This window comes from Podarcis liolepis (genome assembly GCF_965112155.1).
Source record: "Podarcis liolepis genome assembly, chromosome: 5".
Taxonomy (NCBI): Eukaryota; Metazoa; Chordata; class Lepidosauria; order Squamata; family Lacertidae; genus Podarcis; species Podarcis liolepis.
Window position 1 is genome coordinate 17620897 of NC_139556.1, and position 25911 is coordinate 17646807.

At 45.2% G+C, this 25911-nt stretch overlaps 1 protein-coding gene across 31 annotated transcripts in view; it reads right to left on the reverse strand.

The window, feature by feature from the left end:
* The window catches only part of CAMK2G (calcium/calmodulin dependent protein kinase II gamma), a 162429-nt gene that overhangs the window by 67964 nt on the left and 68554 nt on the right, over positions 1–25911 (reverse strand). For all 31 annotated transcript variants that reach the window (XM_083502625.1, XM_083502618.1, XM_083502627.1 and 28 more), the window contains 3 exons: positions 7541–7595; positions 6432–6497; positions 3453–3525 (listed from right to left, as the gene is read on the reverse strand). In XM_083502625.1, coding sequence (XP_083358751.1) covers positions 3453–3525; positions 6432–6497; positions 7541–7595 — 194 coding nt within the window. The remainder of the gene's footprint in view (positions 1–3452; positions 3526–6431; positions 6498–7540; positions 7596–25911) is intronic.

A 25911-nucleotide genomic window follows, 5' to 3' on the forward strand; every position in this document is an offset into this window, starting at 1 on the left:
GAACATGGCTGCTCCATCACATTTAGTTTGGTCTTATATTTAAGCAAGTGGTAGATGTATCAATAATATGTATTAGTATTCACTATACTTAAATACTTAAATACTTAAATAAACACTTAAATACTAACACTTGAATATCAGTATTAAAGCAAGTGTCAGATTTAAGAATAGAATGTAGTTCCTTGTTACAAATCAATGAATCATACACATTTTAACGTGCTCTTGCAATTCCCCATGTTGATAATGCTACACCTGTTTTCCTCTTTTGATTCCCAGCAAAGTAACTTATATCTGCGTTGTTTAGTTGCCTTTTCCTTAAGCTGGAAGTTTTCTCTCCCCCCCCCAAACCTTTTCCGTACCTAACAGATACTGATTAGGAAGATCAAAGATCACCCCTGTCTTGAACAAACTCAGATCTCCTGTGGTCAGTTTTCTAGCAAAAGTTCACAAAAAAAGCAGGCGGGAAGTTAAGACTCTCTCTCACAAAGGACAGCCTTGCTGGAGGAGCATACAAATGTCTGAGGCAAAAGGAGAAAATCTTATTACCACTTCAAAGAACTTTCCAGACATTGCCCTGAACTCTTCATGGCCAAAGGCACAAAGAGATATTTTGATGAGGCAGGCCCCTGCACTGACTATAGGTCTTTTCAGAGAAAAGGGGTCAGAGCCATTTTCTCATGATGGGAACTAATTTTCTTTTTTCTGGTTTTTGCAATAGGCCTCAAAATATTTGCTGGCTCACAGCTGCAACCTGAAGGCTCCAGTATCTTAAAGCTTCATACGAGCACAAAACTTCTCTGCTAAGTGAGTGTATATGCTATGAATGATGCCAATGAACACATAGTGCAGACAAGAAATTAAAAGTGCCGTGGTTTTATAAAATAGCTGCTGAGGAAGACAAAAGTCAAAACCTATTTTGGCAGCTTTCATTGGATCGCAGTCTGGCAAGCCAGCAGTTTTCAAACTTCTCACCTGCAGGGAACCTTGTTCACATTGATTTCTCTGCCAACAAACCTTTGATCACCTGCTGTGGAACTCCGAAACACAGCAGAGCTTTGGGGAAGCATGTTTAAGGACATGCTTACTGTTCATAGGGGATGCCAGCCATGTTTGTTGGTCCAGGCTGTCACCCTATGTGAACAGAGAGCCCCACAAACACACACACCACTCCTTAGCTGCCATGTAAAACAGAGAGTAGGAATAAACGGACCGTTGTCTCAGTGCTTAGATGTTAAGATAGGGGTCCCTCAAAGTTATGTATTGCAACTTGTATTTTTTCCACTTGCCCATAAATGACCGAGTCTTGTGGGTTAGCAGTGAAGTGGCCAGGCTTGCTGATGACCCCAAACTATTCAGGTTGGTAAAAATAAAAGCGAAATTGTGAAAAGCTCCATAAGAGTATCTCCAAACAGAGTGAATGAGCAGTAAAAGGGCAAATGCAAGTCAATGTAAAGGTAAAAGGACCCCTGACCATTAGGTCCAGTCACCGACGACTCTGGTGTTGCGGCGCTCATCTCGCTTTATTGGCCAAGGGAGCCGGCGTACAGCTTCCAGGTCATGTGGCCAGCATGACTAAGCCGCTTCTGGCGAACCAGAGCAGCACACGGAAATGCTGTTTACCTTCCCGCCAGAGTGGTACCTATATATCTACTTGCACTTTGACGTGCTTTTGAACTGCAAGGTAGGCAGGAGCAGGGACCGAGCAACGGGAGCTCACCCCGACGCGGGGATTCGAACTGCCAACCTTCTGATCCCACAGCGCCACCGCATCCCTTTTAGTTTGCCTTGCAAACTAAGGCAAAAATCATAGCCTCACAAATATATTGATGGGGACTGAGCTGAGGGAGGTGAGACTGAACAGGAAAGAGATCTTGCAGGCTCCCTCAGAAGGTGGTGGACTCTCCTTCCTTGGAGGTTTTTACGCAGAGGCTGGATGGCCGTCTGTCATAGATGCTCTAACTGAGATTCCTGCATTGCAAGAGAATGGACTAGAGGAGCTTGGGGTCCCTTCCAACTCAACAGTTCTTTGATTTGTGGTAGATAGCTCAGTTGAAATAAGATTGTGGATGACGGGACAATGAAGGTATTTACGACATGTGTGGCAGCTGTGGGAAAAGGCGAATTTCATGCTAGGAAAGGGGTTGAAAACAAGTGAGTGAAGAAGTATGGTCCACTGCATCCTTGGTAGGGCAGGTATCATTAGAGCTGAAAGCCAAAACTTGAGTAGAAGCAGAACTAGCTGTAAAAATGTCTATTGCCTTTACTGGCTGTAATTTTGCTGCTGCAATTCGCTCCTGGCAGGAGAGTGTGGACTTCGTCTATGCCATTCCATTTTAATGCAGGCAAAGAAGCCAGGAGCAATAGCAGATCCTTAGCTGATCATTAGCAAACGAAAAAGGAAAACAGGCTAACCCCTCCCCACTGAGAGCTAATGACTAGCAGTTTGAAAAGCCTTAGCTTCACGAGCAAAAGACTAGACAGGGAGGTGGGGTTGGAATCCAGAGGCTACTGTGACTAAAGTCAGCAAAGCAGAGGAGAACACCGAGTCTAAAGAGGTTGTAGATAAGGAAACCAACTACAGAACAAACCTCAAAAAATGAGCACAAAAACATCAAAGGAGTGCTGAGGAGAGGAGCTAACGATGAGGCTAAACCATGGGTCGGCAAACTAAGGCCTGCAGGCCGGATCAGGCCCAACTGCCTTCTAAATCTGGCCCGCGGATGGTCCGGGAATCGCCGCATGGATCGCCAACATGCATGTTCTTTCCCTCTCCCTCTCTCTCACACGGTGCGGCGGCGCCTCCTCCCTCCCTCCTCCTGGCTTCTCCCCGCGCTGCCTAGAGGAGGAAGGGGGCTGAGCTTTGTTGGTGCCAGCCCCTCTTTGGAGCCCTTTCACAGGCCGCTCGTCATCCCTTGTTCATCCCCCCCCCCAAAAAAAAAATATAGTCCGGCCTCCCACAAGGTCTGAGGGACAGTAGACTGGGCACCTGCTGAAAAAGTTTGAGGACCCCTGGACACACAGATAAATTCAGTAAGAGGGAGAAGAAATAAGGAAAAAACCAGCCTGAAAGGAGAACACGAAGAGTTTTAGGAGGAAGCGAATGCTTTCTGCAAGGCAACCAACTTTAGCACTGGGTTAAAGAACAACAAGATGTGTACGTACAACAGTCATTTAACTAAGAGCATCTTCAGGGTACCTTATGCAGCATACCTCCATATTATGCAGCGTACCTGTTCTGAATATTCTGATTCTATAAAATGCAGAATTAGGTAGAGCACTGGGTGTTACAGGAGCAAAGGTATGAGTAGGTGATTGAGCAGCCCCCAAAGAAAACTGTAATTCATGCTAGTTAGAAACAAGGCCCACCCTGTGTCGCTATCTCGATCTCATTTCCATTCCTACCAACGACAGCTTCAAAGCAACTCTGCATTTTCACCAAAAGAAAGGATTACCTTCAAGTCCCTGTGTACAATATCATGCTGATGGATATGATTGACACTCTCCAAAATCTGGTGAATGCAGTGGCTGCAGAAAAGAAAAAAAGGAAGAGTGTTATTCATTAATGTATTTATTTATTGATAACGTCAATGCTCCCAAGGCAGAAGCGTCAAGATTATATCATCACCTATAACTATGACCAAAAGGCAGCGGAAGCAGGGAGCAGTAATACATAAATAATGCAACTAGTAAATACAGGGCAGTTCTGGTGCAATCCTATGCCGTAACTGTTACCTGTGTGCTCTACTGTGAAGATGGTGTAGATCGCAGTACCTTGCATTTCAGCTTGCTGCAGTGTGCTTGGAAGCCCCACAAAGCTTCGACCGGTCCCTGAAATTGTCCACAGGTACCCAAAAGAGAACACCATGCACCCCACAAAATATGAGTGGCAAGCCCTGGGCCAGCTTACAAACTGCACTCGCCTACATTTGGCAGGACTCCTCGAGGCTTTAATCAATCAGCAGCCTCCTCCATCAGTCTCAAGGCTGGGATCCCGCCAGCGTGGAAAGGTTTTAGTAGCGATAAATGCAACCACATTACAAAGATGATGCGTGTCTGCAGAGAGGAGCTGGACACCTTTTAAGTACAGAACCCACTCAGCGTGCATTTTCAGTTCCCTTGTTTCCCTCTTCAAGCTCCCTGCAAGCTCAATGAAAATCTGCTGCCTCTTGTTTCTCCCTCTTTTTGCAGAGAGAGGAGCAACATGTCATTTACACCTATCATGTCAGGACAACACTACACCCACATTGCCTGTGCATGAGGCAACACACACAGATTTCTGGGAATGCTCAACCCGATAGAGGTTTCCAAGCGCTTGGAAGGAAGCAGACACGGCAGCTGGTATGCAAGCGACTTACTGCAAGTAGCAAAGTCTCTTTGATGTACGGAGGAGTGTGTATTTTAACAGCTCCTGCAGCACACCATAGGAATCTGTTCCTAGGAAGTTACAGGTTTCAAACCACCCCTTGGCAATTTCACGTTGCAGGAGTCAGACCCATCTTGGTGCAAATCCCTTTGAAAAGGTAGCAACAGCAGTGCCTGGGGCAGGGGTGGGGGGAGAGGGGGAAAGTGTGTGTGTTTTCAGAATCTGCTTTAAGTGTTGAGGACACAGGCTTGCTCTAGAACAAGGCTGTGCAAGGCACTGCTTCCCCACCAGTAAAAGGGGCTTGCAATGTAAACCACTCTGCCAGGCCCTGTGACTCTATCTTCTCAATCCCAGAAAGGGGGTGGGTGGGGGATCTGTAGAACTAGGACAGAGCCAAATTCACAGCAAGCGACTTTCTGGCCAAAAATGGCAAAAGCGCAATGAGTCTCTGGGAAGGTCAGATTGGCACAAACTCCGCTCTCACTTGCTAGCTCTCTCCAGCCGGCTTTGGAATGCAGCTCGAAGCAGCAAAGGGGACAAGCTAGCAACGACTTAAGCAAGGAAGCGCTAGACCTCTTCAAGCTGGAGGGGGAATCCAGGGTAGCAGGAGATAATCTCAGAATATGACCACCCAGAGACATTGTTCTCCTTCTGCAGCAGAAAAAAAAAGTGGGGCTGGCTAGTGTGGCGTTAATAACAGTATTTCCCATGAATTGCTTCTAAAGCAACATTTCAGGCTGGGATAGATGGCATTTATTGGAGGAGGAGGAGGAGGAGGAGGAGGAGGAGGAATCCTTGCCTTGCTTTGCTGCCAGCTTCCTTCAACCATTAAAGACTTCCATACAACAAAGATGCACCCAAATCTCCTCTCACTTGCACACATCTAGCTGAATGTATCCACAGCCTTCCCTACCACCATAAAGACTAGAAACTGCTTTTTGATTATTGCAATGAGAGAACCGGTTTCCTGACGTCTCCACTGCATGTGGTTCGACTTGCTTACTTGATCAAAGTTGAAGAGGACCAGGTAATGCGGAGCTAATTGCTCTGCTGGCACTAGTATGCATCTCTTCAGTTGCAGCCTATTATGATCATGACTGCACAGACTGTTCTGCTGGGGGAGGCGCAGTAGACTATCCTGCCTTGCGACGCAGAGTCGGAGTCAGGCAGATGGCCTTTTCATTCCTTTCAACTGAGATTTAGGAAGGTTTCAGCAGCCTGGCGAAGCTTTCCAAATACACTTCCTAACCGTAGGTGTCGGTAAACCCCTGGGCCCAGGTGATGTGGAAATACTGTGTTATGCAAAGATGAGCTGAACTGCAAGGCTAAGCACATTTTTGCTATTTTAGGTGCCTTGCAGGCTGCTCTCAGATTGACTTTATTCAGGCAACTGAAAACCCTGCCAAAGTTGTGTCTAAAATGTAGGTACAGGGAAAGAAATGCAACAGCTATAGCAGAACTACCCCACCCTCCTAAAAATGCTGCAGCATAGGTGTATGGGTTAAGGGAGTGGGTGGCACTGTGGTCTAAATCACTGAACCTCTTGGGCTTGCCGATTGGTAGGTTGGCGGTTCGAATCCATGTGATGGGGTGAGCTCCTGTTTATCTGTCCCTGCTCCTGCCAACCTAGCAATTTGAAAGCACATCAAAGTGCAAGTAGATAAATAGGTACGGCTGCGGCATGTGTTTCCATGCACTCTGGCACTCATCATGGTGTTCTGTACGCCAGAAGCAGTTTAGTCATGCTGGCCACATGACCCGGAAAGCTGTCTGCGGACAAACGCCGGCCTGAAGCGAGAAGAGCACCACACCCCATTGTTGCCTTTGGCTGGACAGGGGTCCTTTACCTTTTTTTATGAGACAGTAGTTGGAAGTCCAAACATTAAATACATCCATGTGTTTTCCCGCTCTCAGGGGAACAGGTACCAAACAGAATATAGGACTAAGAGGGTGTGGAATGGGAGAAAACTTTGCACCGTACACAGTACAGACTCCACAAACAGTGCTGGGAGAATTCCGTTTGCCCAACCCAAATCAGGGGGCATACTAGGTGACAAGCTCTTCTTACCTGGCATCCGCTTCACTGTAATATTCCCTAGCAACAATGTCTTCAAAAAGCTCTCCACCAGTGACCCTAGGAAGAGAGATAAATTCATGAGGATACAAGTACCCACTTTTCATTTGGAGGCTGTTAGAATTCACACTTCCTGCTCAAAGCAGATGGGATTCCTCCATCAGACTTTCCTAAATACTCTTCAGAAGAATTCAGAGCAATCCTGAAACTATAAAAACTTGCTGCTTGTTGTGCATATGCACAGATTAAAGCCAAGCTATTATTTTAGCTTGATTTACAATGCCTATTATGCCTTCTGGTTGTACGCAAGATGAAAAGATTGAAAACATTGTCCAGGTCTGGAAAGCCACCTAAAACATTGCTTTGCTGAATGTCCAACATCATATTGGAATTGCAAACGTACTTCACAAACTCAGATAAGCCTATCCCCAAATGGTGGATTGAATAAACTTCTTCAGCACACCCACAAGCAATCCTTGCTTGTGTTTTTAGACTAGAGTTACCCAAACCTGGGTCTCCAACTGTTTTTTGTTTTTTTTTTAATGACTACAACTCCCATCATCCCTAGCTAGCAGGACCAGTGGCCATGGTTGATGGGAATTGTAGTCCAAAAACAGCTGGAGACCCAAGTTTTAGACTTATCAACTCCTGGCCAAAAAATGGCTCCAAGTACAAGGAATTACTGGGTCAGGTTTATTTCGTCAACTGCAGAGACAAATGTGATATCCCTGCAGTTGGCAAGAGCCTATTGCTCTGGTTATTTTTTGCTTTGTTGATTAGAAAACTTTAAGGTCCGAAAGGATATATCATTGCCAGTATAGGGTGGAAGGTCTAATGACATGGTAGTGGAACTTGGGGTGTCTGCGCAGGTTCTAGTAAAATACACAGTGTAGTATTGTGTGCAAAATTCACACATAATTTGGGTTTAAAAAACAACAACACCACACACCCTTGACTCTATCAATTGCTGTAGCAATGTCTGGAGGAACAGAAAGGGAGGAGAAAATAGAACACCTGGATATATATTTTATTTAGAAACCCCTTCTACAGCCCACACATTTTTGTCAGTGATGATGGATCAAAGTTAAACAGAAAGCACTTACAGATCAAAGACGAGGTAGTGGAAGCCTTCTTCCGAAATGCTCTCATGGAGCCGCACTGCAAACAACAAAAAGAGACAGAACAAACTCAGCAGGAAACTGAGGAACAGAGGAAGTGAGGCAAAGTGTATTGACCTGGACCAAATCTGTGGAGAACCGCCCACCACAGTGTTCCCTTCATGAAACCACACAACTGGGTTGTGGATGTATTTACATTCCCATTTGGTGTTGCTGCAGTGAGTTGTTATTCACTAATAAGCGAGTACCAACAAACAATAATATAGTGCTTTAGAGTATTCAGAAGTGCACATGTGCCCTCAGTATTCTGTAAGACAACGGAGTAAGAAAGGCAAGCTTCAGCTCCATTTTGGAAATGGGAAACTGAAGCTCTCTCTCTTTTCTCTTTTTTCATTTTTTTAAAAAATAATATTTATTACTTTTCCAACAATTTAAACATTACAAAATAAAAATAAACAATACAATACAATACAAAAACAATACATAACACTAACACATTACACTAACAAAACAGAACAAAAACAATTTAAAACACATCAAACAGTTTCAATATCTTGTCTTTCATTCACTTATTTCAATGACCTCCTCACACCTCCCTTTTTGTATTCCGCTTGTTAGTTGTTTCAGCAATTCCTTTCCATCTTCCTCTGTTTTCTATCCTATAATTATCTTAACACATTTTAACCTTATTTTTTCCCTTTAATTCTCTATTAATCTATTTATACTTAATTCCTTATAACTTAATTCTCTTTTTTCAAAGCCCGATCCAATCAGGGCTTTGCCAGTGGGGGGGAAGGGGGTTTCCCCAATTTAAATTGCCATGCCGCAAAGCTGGTATGAGACTTGTATGTTTTGCCCCGTGCACAATTAGCAGCTTCCACAGGCCATTTAGATCAAGGAAACCACGCTGCGGTAAAATCATCATTAACGGAGCTCTGGTCCAAACGTGCCAAGCAGGCCTTGCTGCAGTGACACTACGAGGGAGCAGCGTTCCACAGAGGGGGTGATCCATATGTCAGATTCCCCAAAGGCCACACACGAGACATAAAGTCAAGGTGAACGTGAACATGGGCACAGATGCAAAGAGAACTAGTGCCACAGCACAGATCGAGAGGAGACACCCGACTAATGCAGCCGTCAGCAATTCTGCAAGTATAGGAGGAGGAAGAAAAGAAAACCTGAAATGGAAAAGTCAGGGCAAGGATTAGCATTTCTGCTGCTGCTGTAAACTGCTGAGGCAGAAGGAAAGAGTTTCATTGGGCATTCAAGGAGTCGCCAGTTTTTGACAGCCCAAGGCAATGTGAAACAAGGACACTTGCAAGTCAAAAGGTTAAGATGGGGCAGAGAACCTAGGTGGGGCAGCGGGTGAGTGGCATGCAAAGGCGCACAGTAGAGAGAGCAGAATGGTGGCTTTGTGGTCGCCGCTAGAATGGAATATTCAACAAGTAGGTCATCTGGACAATGTACAGCGGAAGAGCAACTTAATTGAAAACAAAAGCAGCATCTTCTCTCTGTGAAATTGCACTCCTTTCACTTAATTGCCTATTGAGCTCCAGCTCTTCTCGAACTGGAACAGCCCCAGTATTGATTGGCTGCAGCAAACCAAACAGAAAGGAAGAAAGAAAGAAAGGGAAAAGGGAAGGAAGGAAGGAACAAAACCCCACTCTGTGTGTGTTTGTGTGTGTAGATGAAAAGGGGAATGTTCTCTGTACAGACAGAAGAGGATGACGAAGAGGAAGAGGAGCTGCTCCTAACAGTGTTTGCTGGCTTGGTCCCCCTTTATGGGCAGACCCACCTCTGGATTCGTGCTTCCTCCTTTTGTGCTTATTGCCCTGGAAGTGGGCACTGCAGCAGGAGAGGCTAGCAGACTCAGGTGGAATAGACGCTTGGACCTCTCTTGACACCAGCCCCTTAACCCACTGTAAGAATTTTGGAAATTCCTCTTCCCCAGGAAAGTCTGGAAGGGGAGAAAGCTTCATTCAGCATAACCTACAAGATCATTTCTGCTACTCCTAACACTGCAAAGGGGTCCCATCCAGCTATCTAAGCTGTTGTATGGCAGAAGTTGGATTTAAAAAGCTTGCCTCCTCGCCAGCAAGTGGGGCACAGCCTCCCCTGAATAGGCTTGAACCTCAGATTGCTTCAGCAAACACCTATGTCTGCCAGCATCTTGACAAGCTACAAGAGACTTTGCCTCCTGCGCAGCGGACTATTGAAAAGGTGGCATTGGGTGCCAAAGACCTGGTCCTAGGTCTGTTTAGTAGGTGTAGCCAAAGGAACTGCCCAGGACAGCATTTTCTGTGTTGCACCCCCGGGAATTTGGCACCAAAACCATACTTGGAGGTGTGATTCTGGCCTTCTTTGCCCACCATCTTCCAACAAAGCAGTGTTCCTCAGTCTGTGACCCTGGGATGGTGAAGAGTTCCTGTGGCTGTCCATAGTAGAGGTCATGCTATGCTCAGCTGACCCTGGAGGAGGTGGGGCTAAGGGGAAACAGGTGCCATATAATTAGACATGCCAATGAAGTCATAATCCTTGGAAGTGCCAGGAGTTTCCCCTGCTGCTACCTGTGCAAGGGGAGGCCACACAGGCAATGCAGACCCACCTGAGCACTCCTGCACCTACTTGTGAGGAGGCACAGCTATGGGGACCATGCTGCTGTTGCCCAACCCTCTCCGAGGACCCCAAAGGCTTTGCCCTCCTCCTTCCATTCTAGGAACAAAGGAGGTGGGGTGCAGACCAAAAAAGACTGTAGGGACAAAGAAGAAACAGGAAAAGAACGAAATGGAGCCAGGGGGTTTGGGAGAGAGGTTTGGAGGAACAAAAGACAGGAGGAAAGAAGACAGAAAGGGAAAACAGAACAAACACACAAAGTAGAAGGCAATTTGGCTATGCACTTATGGAGCTGTAGCCACACCCTATTGAGTCCAGCATTAGCCAAAGAGAGGTGCCATCCGAAGGTAAAGGAATGCCCTCCAAAAGGCTCTGGAAAAAGAAAAGTGAAGATGTCCTCCTTTCCCAGTCCATTTCTTTAAAAGCACGTACCATAGCGAAACGGCAGTGAGCGTTGTGATCCAAGAAGTCCTGGTTCAAATGCTATCCCATCTAGGAATTCACTGCATGCCCTTAAAGCAGTCAAACCAGGATCTCAGCCTTCTGGCTGTGTGCATTAATGGTAACACCACTATAACCAACCTTGCAGAGCTGTCACAAGGTTGGCTGAGAACGAATGTGAAGTTCTTCTGGACACTGCTGTCTAAATGACTATTTACCGCTATTCCTTCTTGGCATACTGCACGGAACACAGCATTATCCTAAGTGGATTTCTGTGCTTTGGACTTTCCTCAGGTTGCATTAATGCTCCTCCTGTCTGTGTGTTTTACGGTAGGCACACCTGCCCTGTATCCTCTCTCTTCAGAAAGACAATGTTAGATAAAAACCCAAGGGATTAGACCAGTACCAGGAGGCTCTGTTGCTAATGGACATTTACCTAGAAGTGATTAGTCAGCTCATTGTTATTTAATTAATAGGCTACATCCTGGATAGTTGACTGTTAAGCTGCCCTTCTTTTGCAATACTCTCTGTCATAAAAGTAGTCCGTTGCATTTTCTTTAAATCGTTTACAGATGGAAATGCCTTGTTCTGTGTCTTCCCATGGGCCTCCTTGATTCTGGTACCTTATATTTTCAAAGTTCCCCACTGAGATTCTCAACGAAAGAACTGCCCGTCCCTCCTGTGTGGTTAAGAGCGCTAGTCTTGTAATCTGGTGAACCAGGTTCGCTTCCCCGCTCCTCCACATGCAGCTGCTGGGTGACCTTGGACTAGTCACTCTTCTCTGAAGTCTCTCAGCCCCTCTCACCTCACAGAGTGTTTGTTGTGGGGGGAGGAAGGGAAAGGAGAATGTTAGCCGCTTTGAGACTCCTGAAGGGGAGTGATAAAGCGGGATATCAAATCAAAACTCTTCTTCTGTTCAGATAGGAAGCGCCATCAACTTCCCATTGAATTTATATAAAACCACCTATGGAAGGCGGACAATCGCAAGAGAAACTTGCTTCCCCAATTAACAATTACCACGTTAACAATAATGACATTTTTAAAGCTCTTTACAACCAGGGCTTCCTTGCTAAATAAATCTGTATTCAACTCCATTTACACTGTTCATATGTAAGCCTGGTTATAGACCACAGTTAAGGAAATCAGCTGGCTGTTCAGTCCAAGCAGCCCTCAATTTGCTCCTCCTTTCCTACAATAGGAGAACAAACTATGGAGCGGCTGGCTTAGCATTATGTGCAAACAAGCATGCATGGTTGATTGGTTTCTAAACAAAAGCATAGACAAAAACTTGGGTCCCCGTTCATGGTTTGTTTGGAGAGAAACAAACCATGAGTGTTGGCTCACATATGATGCTAAGATAGCTGCTCCATGGTTTGTTCCTTGCTCTAAGAAAGGAAGAGTAAAAAGCAGGGACTGCTCAGCTGCTTCCAGAAGTGTGTAGCTCATGCACCTACTAATTTCCCCAACAATTTAGCTACTGTATTTTTCGTCCCATAGGACGCACCTAGTTTTTTGGGGGGGAAATAAAGGAAACATTTTTTCCCTTTATTTCCCCCCAAAAACCAGGTCGGGGAACAGCAGGATGGTGGCACTGCGCCTCCCCGCTGTCCCCCGAGCTTGTGGGGCTGCCCGATGTCTGCCCGAAGCGCGGGGCGCTCTGCTTCAGCGCTCCCCGCGCTCCGTGCAGCAGGCTGCTATCCGCAGCCTGGGGAGCCCTGCGGGACCTCCTTGATAGGCGTAGCCCGCAGGGCTCCCCAGGCTGTGGATAGCTTCCAGAAGCGCGGGGCGCTCTGCTTCAGGGTGCCCCGTGCTTCGGTAAGCAGGCTGCTATCCGCATCCTGGGGAGCCCTGCGGGAACTCCCGCGGGCTCCCCAGGCTTGCTGATAGCTTCCTGAAGCCTGGAGAGCGAGAGGGGTCGGTGCGCACCGACCCCTCTCGCTCTCCAAGCTTCAGCGAAAGCCTGCATTCACCCCATAGGACGCACACAGATTTCCCCTTCATTTTTGGAGGGGAAAAAGTGCGTCCTATAGGGCGAAAAATACGGTAAATTTAATATAAACAAGGCCACTGGAAAGAGCTTCAAAAGCACAGCTTGAAAAGTGAGTGAATGGGCAACAACAGCATGGCAAAAAATAAATTCAGCGTGACTGGATGTAAAGTGATGTACATTCACGTATGCAATGGAGATCTGAACTGGCTACGCCTATCAAGGAAGAAGATACTTGGGTTCTGGTGGATAGCTCAATGAAAACCAGGGATTTTTTTTTCCAGTTGGTACTCTCCAGAACTCAATTCCGGCACCTCTCAGGTGGGCGTCATTGCTATTGTAAGACAACAAGGGAGGTGTTCATTGTGAGTTCTGCCACCTTTTTTTCTTCAAAATAAAAATTAAAAAATAGCACTCATGAAAGCCAGCAGCTTTGAAACAAGCAAATTCCAAGCTAGGATCTGAAAATAAAACTGCCAATATCATAATGCCTTTATATAATCTATGGAGCAGTTAGATTTGGAATACTGTGAACAGTTCTGTTTGCTCACATCTCAGAATGGATAGGATAGAGAGCTGGAAAAGGTACAGAAAAGAGCAGCCAAAAATAAGATAGAGGCTGAAGCACCTTCCCTGCAAGGAAATGTTGAAGTATTTTATGTGTTCTAGATTCAGAGAGGCAATTTGGGGTGCAGCGGGTTGGGGGTGGTGGTAAGGATGGCAGAAGCAGACAGAATTACTGTGCGGAGAGAGATAATGATTTTGCTCCCCCATCACAGTCCTAATACTCAGGGTCAACCAATTAAATGGCTTGGCAGAAGATGCAGAACAGACAAGACACCCATCCTTCTTCACAACCTGTATAGTTTATTAATCTGTTGTTATCATATTTTATTTTAACTGCAGTATGTTGTTTTGGGTTATTTGTAAGCAGAAAATGCCGACGGTACTAATGAATAATTAGTAAAATAAATCCATGCCTAATACATCAGTTATCTTCCAATTCGAATTAAGCCTGCTGGCCTCCTTTCATCTTTTTGTTTAAACACACACACACCAACAGACAAGCCACCACAAAAACTCTGCCACCCTCCACCGCCTCCTCATTTTCAATCAGATACAGTGCTCTCTTCCACCTGCACAAACCAAAACTTTGAGGTTCACAAAGCCTCTCTCTCTCTCTCTCTCTCTCTCTCACACACACACACACACAGAGAGAGAGAGAGAGAGAGAGGAGGAGGAGGAGGAGGAGGAGGAGGAGGAGGAGGAGAAGAAGAAGAAGAAGAAGAAGAAGAAGAAGAAGAAGAAGAAGAAGAAGAAATGAGCAGATTTCAATACTGTAGGAATCTCTCTGTGACATTTAGGCTGCTTAGGTGAAACAAATGCTGATGCAAACAGACAAGGCAGCATTGAAATGGGGATCTCAATTTCTTGCCCAGTAACTCCAACATTCTCTTTCTTTCTTTCTTTCTTTCTTTCTTTCTTTCTTTCTTTCTTTCCTTCTTTCCCCATGTCATGTAGTCTCCAAATTGCTCTGGAGATCCTTTTGCAACAAGACACTCTGTATAAATGCCAGGTACTCAGAGTCAGCACTAACCTCATCCCTGGGCACATGCCAGGCAGCCATTAGGCAGAATCTGCATCTCTCCATATCGGTAATGGCTCTCTCGCTGCCCCCATGCATTAGCTATTGGGGGGCGGGGAGGCAGTTGCCCTACTGAACTACCGCAGCAAATTGAGTGGAGATGGGATAAGAAGAACAACCAGAATGAATTTACTCCCCTCCGCCCGCCCGCCCGCCAATCCACTGCCACCGTCCCCACCTCAAAATACTACACTCAGCATTAAGGATGTGTTGAAGCTACAAATATAGAATATACACACAGGCCGACAGACGGCAAAGTGAGTGCTATCATCATCAGCAATGCAACTGATACACACATTGACACAGATGGCCGCCACCCACTCGCCATTTTCCCCAACTGCTCATTATCCCAACACAGCCAGAAATGCGCATGGAAGAGGCTGTGAACAGCCCCGCCACATCAACAACACCCATTGCCAGCAAGACTCCCCATTGCACACCAAGATATAGGTTCCCAGTAGGAGTTCACCGTTCAGCTTTGGCTGTCAAGGGCAGCTCAGCTTCCCACCCCCAGCTTCTCCCTAATTATATTAAAACGGGCAGAGTTTTGCTGCAGCTGCTAAGGCAGCTTCCAGAAAGACTTTCCTTTTAATTAAAAGTTTGCTATTAAAAAGCATTAGCATGTGTAATGCAAATAATCCTTTGTAAATCATCTGCTCCAACAGCTAATGACGGGCTTCGCTGGAGTGGTAACGGGTGACATAAGGATGGTTAGCTAACAGGACACCGTGTGCAATTATTCACTAGTTCCTTGGGATTAACCCTCTTTCCCCCAACCAGCGCGCACCCGAACCAACCGAGCCACACCAGGGATAAAAAGGGAGTTAAGAACTTCCTGTCTACCGTGCCAAAAAGCCCCCAAAAAACGTGCACTGCCTGCCTTGTCCAAACTGAAGAAACTCATCCTGTTTTTCAGCAGATCCTTGCATATAAGAGATCCATTGCAAAAGCAACCATTGGCAGCAGAAACACCCAAGAGACAACTGAAGAGCCCTCTACTAAAAGGAAAAAAATTGGGAATTTGGGACACCACTGAAGGTGGAAAAGGGGGAGTCAAGTCAGAATCACTGCTGTTTGTGTAAAGGGGTCAGTTCCCAGCCAATCCTGCTTGTTTTTGCTAGCCAGCCCAAATCAAACCAACCTTCAGCAGCTAGGTGGCTTGAGGTCCAGCTACTTGAAGGACTGCTTCTCCCAGTCCCAGTGCCTTAAGATCTGCAGGAAGACCCTGCTTGCACTTCCAGGAGAACTTGTGGTTTGCAATGTAACAGTGCAGAGAAGGGCCTCCTCTGTTGTGGCACTCTGGATCTGGAATTCCCTTCCCCTGGAGTTATGTCTGAGCACTCCCTCTGCTGTTTTTAGACACCAAGACAAATCTTTTTATTCAGGTCTCTGGAGACGCTGATTTATGTGACATGTTTTTGCTGTTGGATTTCTGTTATATAATATTGTTCAATTTAATGCTTTAATATTGTACTGATGTGTCATCTTTTTATGAACTGTTGCTTACCACCCCGAGAACCCTTGGGTTGAAGGGCGGGTTATAAATCTGATTAATAATAAAACAAGAAAGAAAGCATGTATGGGTAACGTTGCAGAAAATTGTAAAGGAGAGGGGAGGAGGTGCATTTTTCACCTCTAGCACCAAAATTACTTTTAGCCAGCTAGATTAGAATGCTACGCTTTCGAAAGCAGGGTGGACCTTGTAGGTGGTTCACTGAATGACAATGGAATCGTTTGGCAACCAGCTTCCTGCAGACATAATTAACGCAATTATCACCTAAGAAATCATCCGTGGAAAAATACGAGGAAAAATAATTCAATTTATAATGCAGCGACTTTGGAAGATGCAAACATGATTCCAGGAAATTCGAAAGTTAAGAGATGACAAACCTTTCCTTCCATTTGTTGTCTGTTTGGGTAGCTTTAGCCCAAGGAGCATCAATAAGTTATCATTAAAGTTATGGCACCAGTGTTTAATCAACTAACTGATTAAAAGCATTTGGATAAATTAAAAATGCAGATCTAAAACTTTTTTTAAAAAAAGACATACAGTGGAACGGTTTCCGAACGTCTTGGAAGCCGAACGCTGAAAAGTGAATGCTTCAGTTTTCGAATGCACCTCGGAACTTGAACGGCTTCTGAGGCGCATTTCTCAATTTTCACCATAGACTTTGCTGACAGCCCTTTGATCCTCGGTTTTCAAACGTTTCAGAAGTCGAACGGTCTTCTGGAACAGATAACGTTCGAAAACAGAGGTTCTACTGTACAGTGGTACCTTGGTTTACAAACTTAATCCGTTCCGAAAGTACGTTCATAAACCAAAGCGTTCATAAACCAAGGTGTGCTTTCCCATTGCAGCGGGGGACTCAATTTACAAGTGGAACACACTCAACAGGAAGCGAAACATGTTCTTATTCCAAGGCAAAGTTCACAAACCAAAACACCTACTTCCAGGTTTGCAGCGTTCTTAATCCAAGTTGTTCATAAACTAAGTTGTTCTTAAACCAAGGTACCACTGTACTTACAAGAACTGTAGATGACAGCCAGCATCTTAAAAAGAAGCACACTCTCTCTACCATAAAATACCATAAAATAGGACACATGTCTGTCCTAAAACAGTATTGTTAGGAGATTATTAGTCTTTTAAGATGCTATGGGACTTTTTACCAATTTATTCTATAAAGCAGGCTAGCATAGGTGCCTCTCAGTTTTGGTGGTAAGTGCCCCAAATGTGTGGAAGAAACAAATACTGTGGAAACGAATGATTTCTACATCTCTACTAAAATGGCCAAATGAGTGATGGAGGCTGCAGCTACCTTGCTAGTAGTGTTTCAGCTTACTTTTCTTTTAGCCTCTTTTTTCCTGGGAATGCCCAGCCCAAAAAAGATAAATGTTCAAAGTCTGCATTGCCTTCTCCTATGGTTTTAAGGAAACCTTGTCTGCTGGCTGCAAGACTGGCAGTAACTTCAGCAGTCCCATTAAAATTTGGAAGGCATGAAGAGAAGTAATAGCAACCCAGAGATGCTGAGCAGTTGAGACATAACTTCTGGCAAAGACCAAGATAAGAAATTACATAGGAGCCCAAAGGCTCAATCAGAAGACAGATAATTCCCATACTAAGAATACAAAGATAAATGGGGAAGGAGATAAGGAGGAAAAATAAGGATACACAGATCCAAGAAAGTACTTGAAAGAAACCTAATTTTAATATGAAAGAGAGAGGGTGGTATCATCTGTGCCACCCAGAATCTACTCCTGCCTACCACCAGTTAAGAAGTTGAGCTAAAAGGCAGGGGCCGAAAACAGACTCTTTAATTTTTAGGCAACAAACCTTATTAAGCACCCCACAAATTAGAGTTCCAGTGTACCTCCGATCTCACCATGCCAAATCTCCCACCCCAACAAGCAGAATTCTATTTACTATGCTACATTGGCCACCCTCCTAAAACTTCCAAGAAAGGAGAATTCAAAACTTCCTCAAGCAACTTGTTCTGATATCTCCACCACATCCCCCAGCGCAATGTGTTGCCTGGGAAGTGTTTTTGCAGAGGGGGAGGTTTGATACCAAGTAGGGGAGGGAATGAAGATTACTATTTTACCCTACAAACAACTCCTGGAACCATGACAACCCAGCCTTCTCTTCAGCAGCTGTGAGATCATTCCAAGGCACAACTATTCAAAGCCGGAGCTGGGAAAACAGCAAACTGTGTCTCCTATCAAAAGGGACTCAATAGCAGGTCCTGTGCCCTTCCCTCATGACTCCAGGTTCACACGGGAAAAATGGAGTCACCCCATGCAGAAAGCATGGGGCACAAACGCTGGCTTAGCGTACTGGCATGCAAAAGTCCATTGATGTTGCTTTGCTAAGGGAGAAACTGGGGGCACGAAACTGAAGGATGTCAAGAGCAAGAGTTTTCCAAGCTGTTCTCAAAAATTCTCTGCTTCTGAATCCATCTTAAATGCGGTTTGGACACTCTAAACTCAAGGAAGAGGCTCTGTGCAAACTTCCAAGGTTGGGAAATGGATTCCTGCCTGTGAATAACTCCCCCTACCTACAGAAGCACTGGTCTCTAAAATTGCATGTTATGAGCTTGGGTTATTGCTGCTTTCCGATTCCAGGTTCCACTTCACCCTCAGTGCCCATGAATGCTGGTGGGCAGAGGATTGGATTTTGACCAAGGTGGAGCTCACTTTGGGCCAGTTACCATCTTTCAGCATAATTTTTCTCACAGGATTCTTGATGCGATTACAAAAATTGTGAGGAGGGAACTCTGAGCTACTTGAAGGAAGGGGGTGTGTGAACACAGATAGAATTATAGAATTGTAGTGTTGGAAGGGACGCGGGTGGCACTGTGGGTTAAACCACAGAGCCTAGGGCTTGCCGATCAGAAGGTCGGCGGTTCGAATCCCTGCGACGGGGTGAGCACCCGTTGCTTGGTCCCTGCTCCTGCCAACCTAGCAGTTCGAAAGCACGTCAAAGTGCAAGTAGATAAATAGGTACCGCTCCGGCGGGAAGGTAAACGGCGTTTCCGCGCGCTGCTCTGGTTCGCCAGAAGCGGCTTAGTCATTCATGCTGGCCACATGACCCGGAAGCTGTACGCCGGCTCCCTCGGCCAATAAAGTGAGATGAGCACCGCAACCCCAAAGTCGGTCACAACTGGACCTAATGGTCAGGGGTCCCTTTACCTTTACCTTAGTGTTGGAAGGGACACTGAAGGTCATCTAGTTGAACCCCCTGCAATGCAGGAATCTCAACTAAAGCATCCATGATGGATGGCCACCCAACCTCTGCCTCCAAGGAAGGAGAGTCCTGCAGGAGTTCTCACTGTCAGGAAGCTCTCCTGACCAGAGACAACCTTGGAGGGCCCAGCATGACATGGCCAAGCCATTGGGCACTGCGGGCTTCTAGAGAAGTCTTCTCCTTCTGGCTCCAGCTCACATTTCGATAGGGGTGTGTGAGGAAGTAGCACAGAGATTCCCTTTCTAGCCCTGCTTTCTAATCCAGAAAGAAAAGAATGCTTCCAACATGTTGTGCTGTGTACACACTACCTGCCAGATCCACAATTAAGAAGGGCAACCTCACAGCTGGCAAGGTTAATTATTTTAACCTGCCATTGTGACAAGAGGGTAGTCAAGGGATATTTGGGCCTTTCCCAAATGTCCAGAGATTATTCCCACCACCACTGTATTACTCATATTCCCACGCCCATTTGGAGAACTGAACACACAAAAACCATGTACTTATTTATATGCGCTGTTGTCTCAATATTACAAGATTAATTACACAGGGTCAGGAGGCACCCAACATTCAAATAAAAAAACATTAAAGGGTTAAGGGAAGACAGTTTCTCCCCTCTTCTCAAACCCACAAAACAGAATGTAGTAAAAATAATCTCCATTTGGATGGTGGCCAGCAAGAGAGTGCTCATGAGGAATGTGAGAGTGAACTGGTTGCAAATCATACTTTAGTGAAGTTATGCACAAAAAGAAGAATTTATCCCCCCTGACTTATTTGCAAACAATGCACTCGGCTTTTGAGCTGCCTTTACCAGCCATAGCTCCTTTCACACCCCCTTCTTGTCCTTCCACAGAGATGGGTAGATTATGGTCCACTGGTTGATGACTTGCCAATCTACAGCGAGTTGCTCCTAACATCTGCTGGTTGCATCATCATCATCATCATCATCATCATCATTTCTAAAGAATACCCTAAAGTGGGGAAGAGGGTCTTGTGGCCCTCTGGTTGATTTCAGACTCCAGCTCCCATCAGCCTGTCCAATAGACAGGGTCAACGAAAGTTATAGTCTGGAAAATCTGGAGAGCTACAGGTTGCCCATCCCTGCCCTAAAGCTAGGTATTATTTGCAGCCTGTTAATTGGAATGAGAAGAGCGTACATTTGCAGCTCTCCTAGCTGAACTCATCAGAAAAGATCAATCTATTGGTGCAGCCAACCCTTCATCTGAGTGGGTTGTGGGGTTTTTTTTTGCAGTGCTTTAATTTGCATGAACAGTTCAGAAATTACTTGACTGATATATAAAGAGGTGAACACAGTGACTCAGTGATGCTTACTCCAATAGGAGATTCGTATTTTCCTCGTTTTCATGATGAAGACTTAAGCGAAAGGTATCTCTGCAGTTTAGAGTGCAAATTTATAACTGTTGTGTAAAATTGCTATATCGCATTGTATATTCATAACTATTGCATATATACATGGGCTATTTATGTCTTCCTATATGTTAAAAGGGGGAGCTGGTGCGAACTGGTTTATGTGCTGCTATCCATTTTTATCATTATTTGTGACTGTCAGGGCTGGGCTCTGAGCAGCAGTCTCCATTAAGCCAGGAACCAGTAGCTGTGGGCTGAAGCCAACATTCAGAACTAAAAAGAAAACCAGGCTTGAAGGACAAAACCAGGAAGCAGAAGCAAATGGCAAGCTGAAAGTCAGGACCAAAGATAGCCAAAGCATACAGAACGCACCAGGGCAAAGAAAGAGCTTTGTTGCTCAAGGAAGGGTTAATTGGAACTGGAATTTTATCATCTTTCTGGTCCAAGAGGGTAAAATGGCAAGTCTGGGTGCTGGGTGAGTGACCTGGAATCCTGGGCAGTCAACCCCCACAATCACACAGTACTTCTGAGAGACTCCAAGTGCCTCAAAAACACAACATGGCAAGCATAAATCTTACAGCTTTTCTCATCTTGGGGGTGGAATGGGGGGCGCCATTGCAGCAATTGCACACCCACCCCTCACCAGCTTTAATTTTGCAGGTGGGGAGGAGAGAAGGGGACTGTGACCTCGCAACACGAGGTAAGGTGCAACACGTGGTAAGGGGCAAGGCAGTTGGGCCTGACAATCACTTTTTTTTTTTTTGTAGTAAACTGCCAAAGTCAACCACAATTTGAGGACTCTTGACCACAGGAGTTGTTCCAATTTGAATATAAGTATTAATTATGTGATGTGAAGAAAAAATGGGGGAAAGAGAAACTGTAATACCCCACGGGTATTTTGTCAAATGAGTTCCCAGAGCAAAAAATGTGCTGAATCCTTAGATGTTGTTCTTACATTTTCAACATCTCACCACTTTACGGTTCAACGTTTACGGTGCAAAGGTGGTACATGACTCCAGTCAAGCTTGCAAAAATATATAATTTGCCCGATAACAAATGTTAGAAATGTAAAGAAACGGAAGGTACATTTTTTCACCTTTGGTGGATGTGCCCAAGGATTAAGGCTTTCTGGGAAATGATATATAATGAACTGAAAAAGGTATTTAAATATACCTTCCTGAAGAAACCAGAGGCCTTCCTCCTGGGCATTGTCGGCCAATTGGTGCCAAAGAAGGACAGAACTTTTTTTGAGAAGTAAAAAAAAAAGAGGGAGTTTTGTTTTTATGTGGTTTCTTTTTTCTTTTGTGTTTAATGTTTGTATTTTTGTATTTTGTGATTTTGTATTTTTCTGTCTTTGTACTTTTTTCTGAATTACTTTATTGATAAAACTTAATAAAATATTAATTTTAAAAAAAAACGTTTACGGTGCAAAGCCAGATTAACTATTCTGCGAAGTATTCTGTGCACTAGGATCCAAAGTGAAAGGGGTCCAACTTTTAGCCTACAACAGCAACAGCAACCAGCTGAGCAATATATCATGTTTCTAGACTCAGAAAAATTAAGGAAATTGGTAGCTTGGCCGGTATAATAGAAATTGATGGTTGTATTCAACGTTAAAACTAAGGAAAATACTCATTGGCACAATGATTTTTCCTTGCACAACTGAATGCTCTCCCTCTGCGCCAGAGAAGATTTGGGGGTAGTAAGGAGCGTGGAGGGAAAAGGAAGAACATTCAACTGCACTAACGCTAATCCTTGCACTAGTGCTAATATTTAATTCAGTACCATGCTGATTATTTATTTTATTTGTATTCTGCTTTTCAGCTGAATTATTGATTTATCAAGCTATTTCACACTCCAGAGGAATTGTCTTCTTTCTTTCCAAATCATCAGAAATCATCTTAGATGTTTCACAGTATGTAAATTCACAGCACAATCTATACATGTTCAATTGGGTTTTGCTCCCAGGTACATGGGTATATGAGTGCAGCCTCAATCATCGCTGGTTAAAAAGCATGCATGCAACTGATTGAAACATTTATTTGCTGCCACCTCTTCCTGCAGTTCCAGTGCTATTCACTATCTGTAACCTTCATGAACATCCGTTACATAGAATCTGAGGGTATATGCAGAAATTGAAGCACTCAAGTGATATATATATATGGAAGGTAGAAAGACCTCTGTGTCATTATGCTCAGTAAATCTAAAATTCAGAACCACTTCTGTCACACACTGGGCTGATGCCACATTCACGAGCACACAAGGAGGTTGAAGAGGCAAGAAGCCCAAGAGCAGAGTCAAAGCTTCCTAGTTAACGTGGACCCTGTTGCCTGCCCTAAGTTCTTCCTAAAAGGTAAAGGTAAAGGGACCCCTGACCATCAGGTCCAGTCATGGCCAACTCTGGGGTTGCGGTGCTCACCTCGCTTTATTGGCCGAGGGAGCCGGCGTACAGCTTCCGGGTCATGTGGCCAGCATGACTAAGCCGCTTCTGGCAAACCAGCGCACGGAAACACCGTTTACCTTCCCGCCGGAGCGGTACCTATTTATCTACTTGCACTTTGACGTGCTTTTGAACTGCTAGGTTGGTAGGGGCAGGAAGCAAGCAACGGGAGCTCACCCCGTCGCGGGGATTCGAACTGCCGACCTTCTGATCGCTAAGTTCTAGGCTCTGTGGTTTAACCCACAGTGCCACCCGTGTCCCTGCCCAAGTTCTTCCTAGGCAAGTATTAAATGTCAGCGCTAGCTTAATAAAACAAATTTACATTTTCCCAGGAAGAGATAAAGCATCAGCTCAAGGTTAGCTCGCCTATGGCATTAAGGAATTAACATGACGGTGGCAATGCTTGATGGTGGAACCCTGTGGAACGCCTTCCCATCAGGTGTCAAGGAGATGTGTAACTATATAACATTTAGAAGACATCTGAAGGCAGCCCTATACAGAAAAGCTTTTTGATGTGTAATGCTCTATTATGTTTTTATATATGTCGGAAGCTGTCCAGAGTGGCTCAGGAAACCCAGTCAGATGGGCAAGGTACAAATGTTGTTGTTGTTGTTGTTGTTGTTGTTGTTGTTGTTGTTAAACTAAAAGGTTACAAATAGAACAGGGCCATCGCTCAAAATCAGCATGCCCCACACATTACAATCCTGCAGTTGGGGCAGGAGGAAAGAGGGAGGGAGAGCGCATATCTAGAGAGAAACCAACTTGGATGTCCTCTTCCATTTGTAAAGTTGGCTGGCATGACTGCAGCCCCATGCAGCGTTCCCTCATCCCCTCTGAAAAACCTAGTATACAATTCATGCAGTGTAGTGTCTTCCTCTCCCTCTGGCTCCACATCACTGGCTACTGTTGGCAAGAAGGCATGGCACTGGTGTAAAAATGCCAGGCCTTCAGGTAAATTGCATTTGGTATTTCAGAGGGGGAAATGAGGCTGCTGCTTCTAGTGGTAGCCCTCTTTTTCTAGGAACACTTTATTGCAGACATAAACGAGGTTGGGTGTGACTCAAAGTGATCTTCTTCAGAAATATAATCCTGCCAACTTAGCTTTCCAAAGCAACAGAGGAAATCCAAATTGGGGCTTTCTTTTCCCTTGCTTAAAAGGGGGGGGGGAGAGAGAAATTTACCCCCCGCTTTCCCCAATGGTGCACCACAAAGAGACTGACATGATGGACAGCTTTCCACAAAGCTGCGGAACAAGCAACAATCCTACTGCTGTTTGGCAGATTCCGTAAATAACGTGGTTTTGTCCCCAAAAGCGAACTTTATTTTTTCCTCTCTTTTTTTCCCCAGTTCAAGTTGAAGTTTGTTCCCACGATCCCACCACTTGTTGCAGCCCTTCAGCGAACCCTCCGAGCGAACAATTATCCTGCTCCCTGTTCCTTGGGGTGACAGGAAATAAACCTGCTCACAGGATGATAACCATGGAAACACAGGCCCAGAGTGAGTGGAGCTCTCCAGCAACAGACAAAGGAACTTGCAGAGTAGAAATAAAAGACAATCAAGCTCTCCCCATTTACAGAAGCTAATGGTCAAAGGGGCCAGGGATCTGGCAGCTTAAGAGCTCTGCATCTGAGACTTCTGGATCTTCTGAATGCAAGACTTCAAATGAATGCTCAGGGAGAGGAGCCAAGGATTGGATGTGCGGTGAGTCCCAAGAGTTCAGTGGAGGCTGAGTGTGTCAGGCAACAAGTCCCCTGTTTAACAGTTTGGACTGTGCAGCAATGGATGTGTACATAGGGAATGGCTCGCTGGTGTGGTTCTTTTACAGCACATCACCTTTGTTGGGGAGCAGGCTCGTAAACTGCCTATTTGGCAGCAAAAGCAGGATTCCCAAACCCATGGCAGGCAAAGCCTTGAGTGGGGTGTGGAAGAGTGTGTCTGTTACATCTGCAGGGCTATGCTTAATTCTTTCCTTGTCTGACATTTTCTTCTACAACTGTCCACTTACTCGTCTGCTTTTCCCCACTTTATTTTAATGAAGCTTCTACCTGCCTTTACATTTTGGAAAACGCCTTAGGAATGTATAGAAAAGTGAAACACACACAATAACCAAATTAGAGGGGGGGAGCAGATAAAACAGATTTAGATTAAAATGCCAAGGACAGAAAGCTTAGGCTGCCAGAACTAATGCTTGACAGGGAAGAAAATATATTTTTGCACTGTGGTGGAAAGCTGTTGGGGAGGAGGCAAGGGGGTTCCACAACTTTGGTGCCGCCATAAAGAAGACACTTTCTCATGTCCCAATCATTAAATGCAACTCAGATGGTGGTGCGACACAAGTAAGAGCCTCTCCAGAAATTCTTAACGAGGGAACAGGGTTCATATGGAAGAAGTCTTTCAAGAGTCGTAATGGCCAGTCTGAACTGGAGCTGGTAGAGTTCTTGGAACAAGGAAGTTGCATGGTGAAAACAAGTGGATGCAGACAGCTCTTCTGGGCCAGTAGAGGTTTCCAGACACTTCTCAAAAATCGGTCTCCCCAGCCCTATTGAAGATCTCTACAGCTTCCAACTAGGGTTACTGGGAAATGCAGTTTCCCCAGTGCTGCTGGCGCTTATTAGCAGCCCTGGGAAATGTAGTTTCCCCCAATATTCCTGGCTAGTGACTCGGAACCATGGCTACATGAGAGGCACCAGAGAAGGGAACCAGGAGAGAGGTACCTTCCTCTGGTTCAGTCTCATATCTGCACCACCAGAGAAGGAAGACTGATACGCCAGTATGTGGAAGGCAGGAGGAGATTTGCAGGAGAAGTTTGCACCATCACTAGTGCAAAGTCTTCACCACATGTTAGTGAGAAATCAAACTAGATCTTTGGGTTGTAACCTAAAGAGCAAGCAGCTATGAACTTCCAAAGCAGGGTGACAGTAAGGTCTCCCAAGCATATGACAGCACAGCCCTTTTCGGCCTTTGATAATTATCTACTCATTTGCTCATCATGTCATACAACAGAGTCTCAGGGCAAAAGTAAAGATACAAATATAAATAGGAGGGCAGGTGGGCGGGGGGGGGGGTGTTGGAATCACATATGAGATTAAAAACACAAGCAGCAAAGCACCAAACATGATCACAC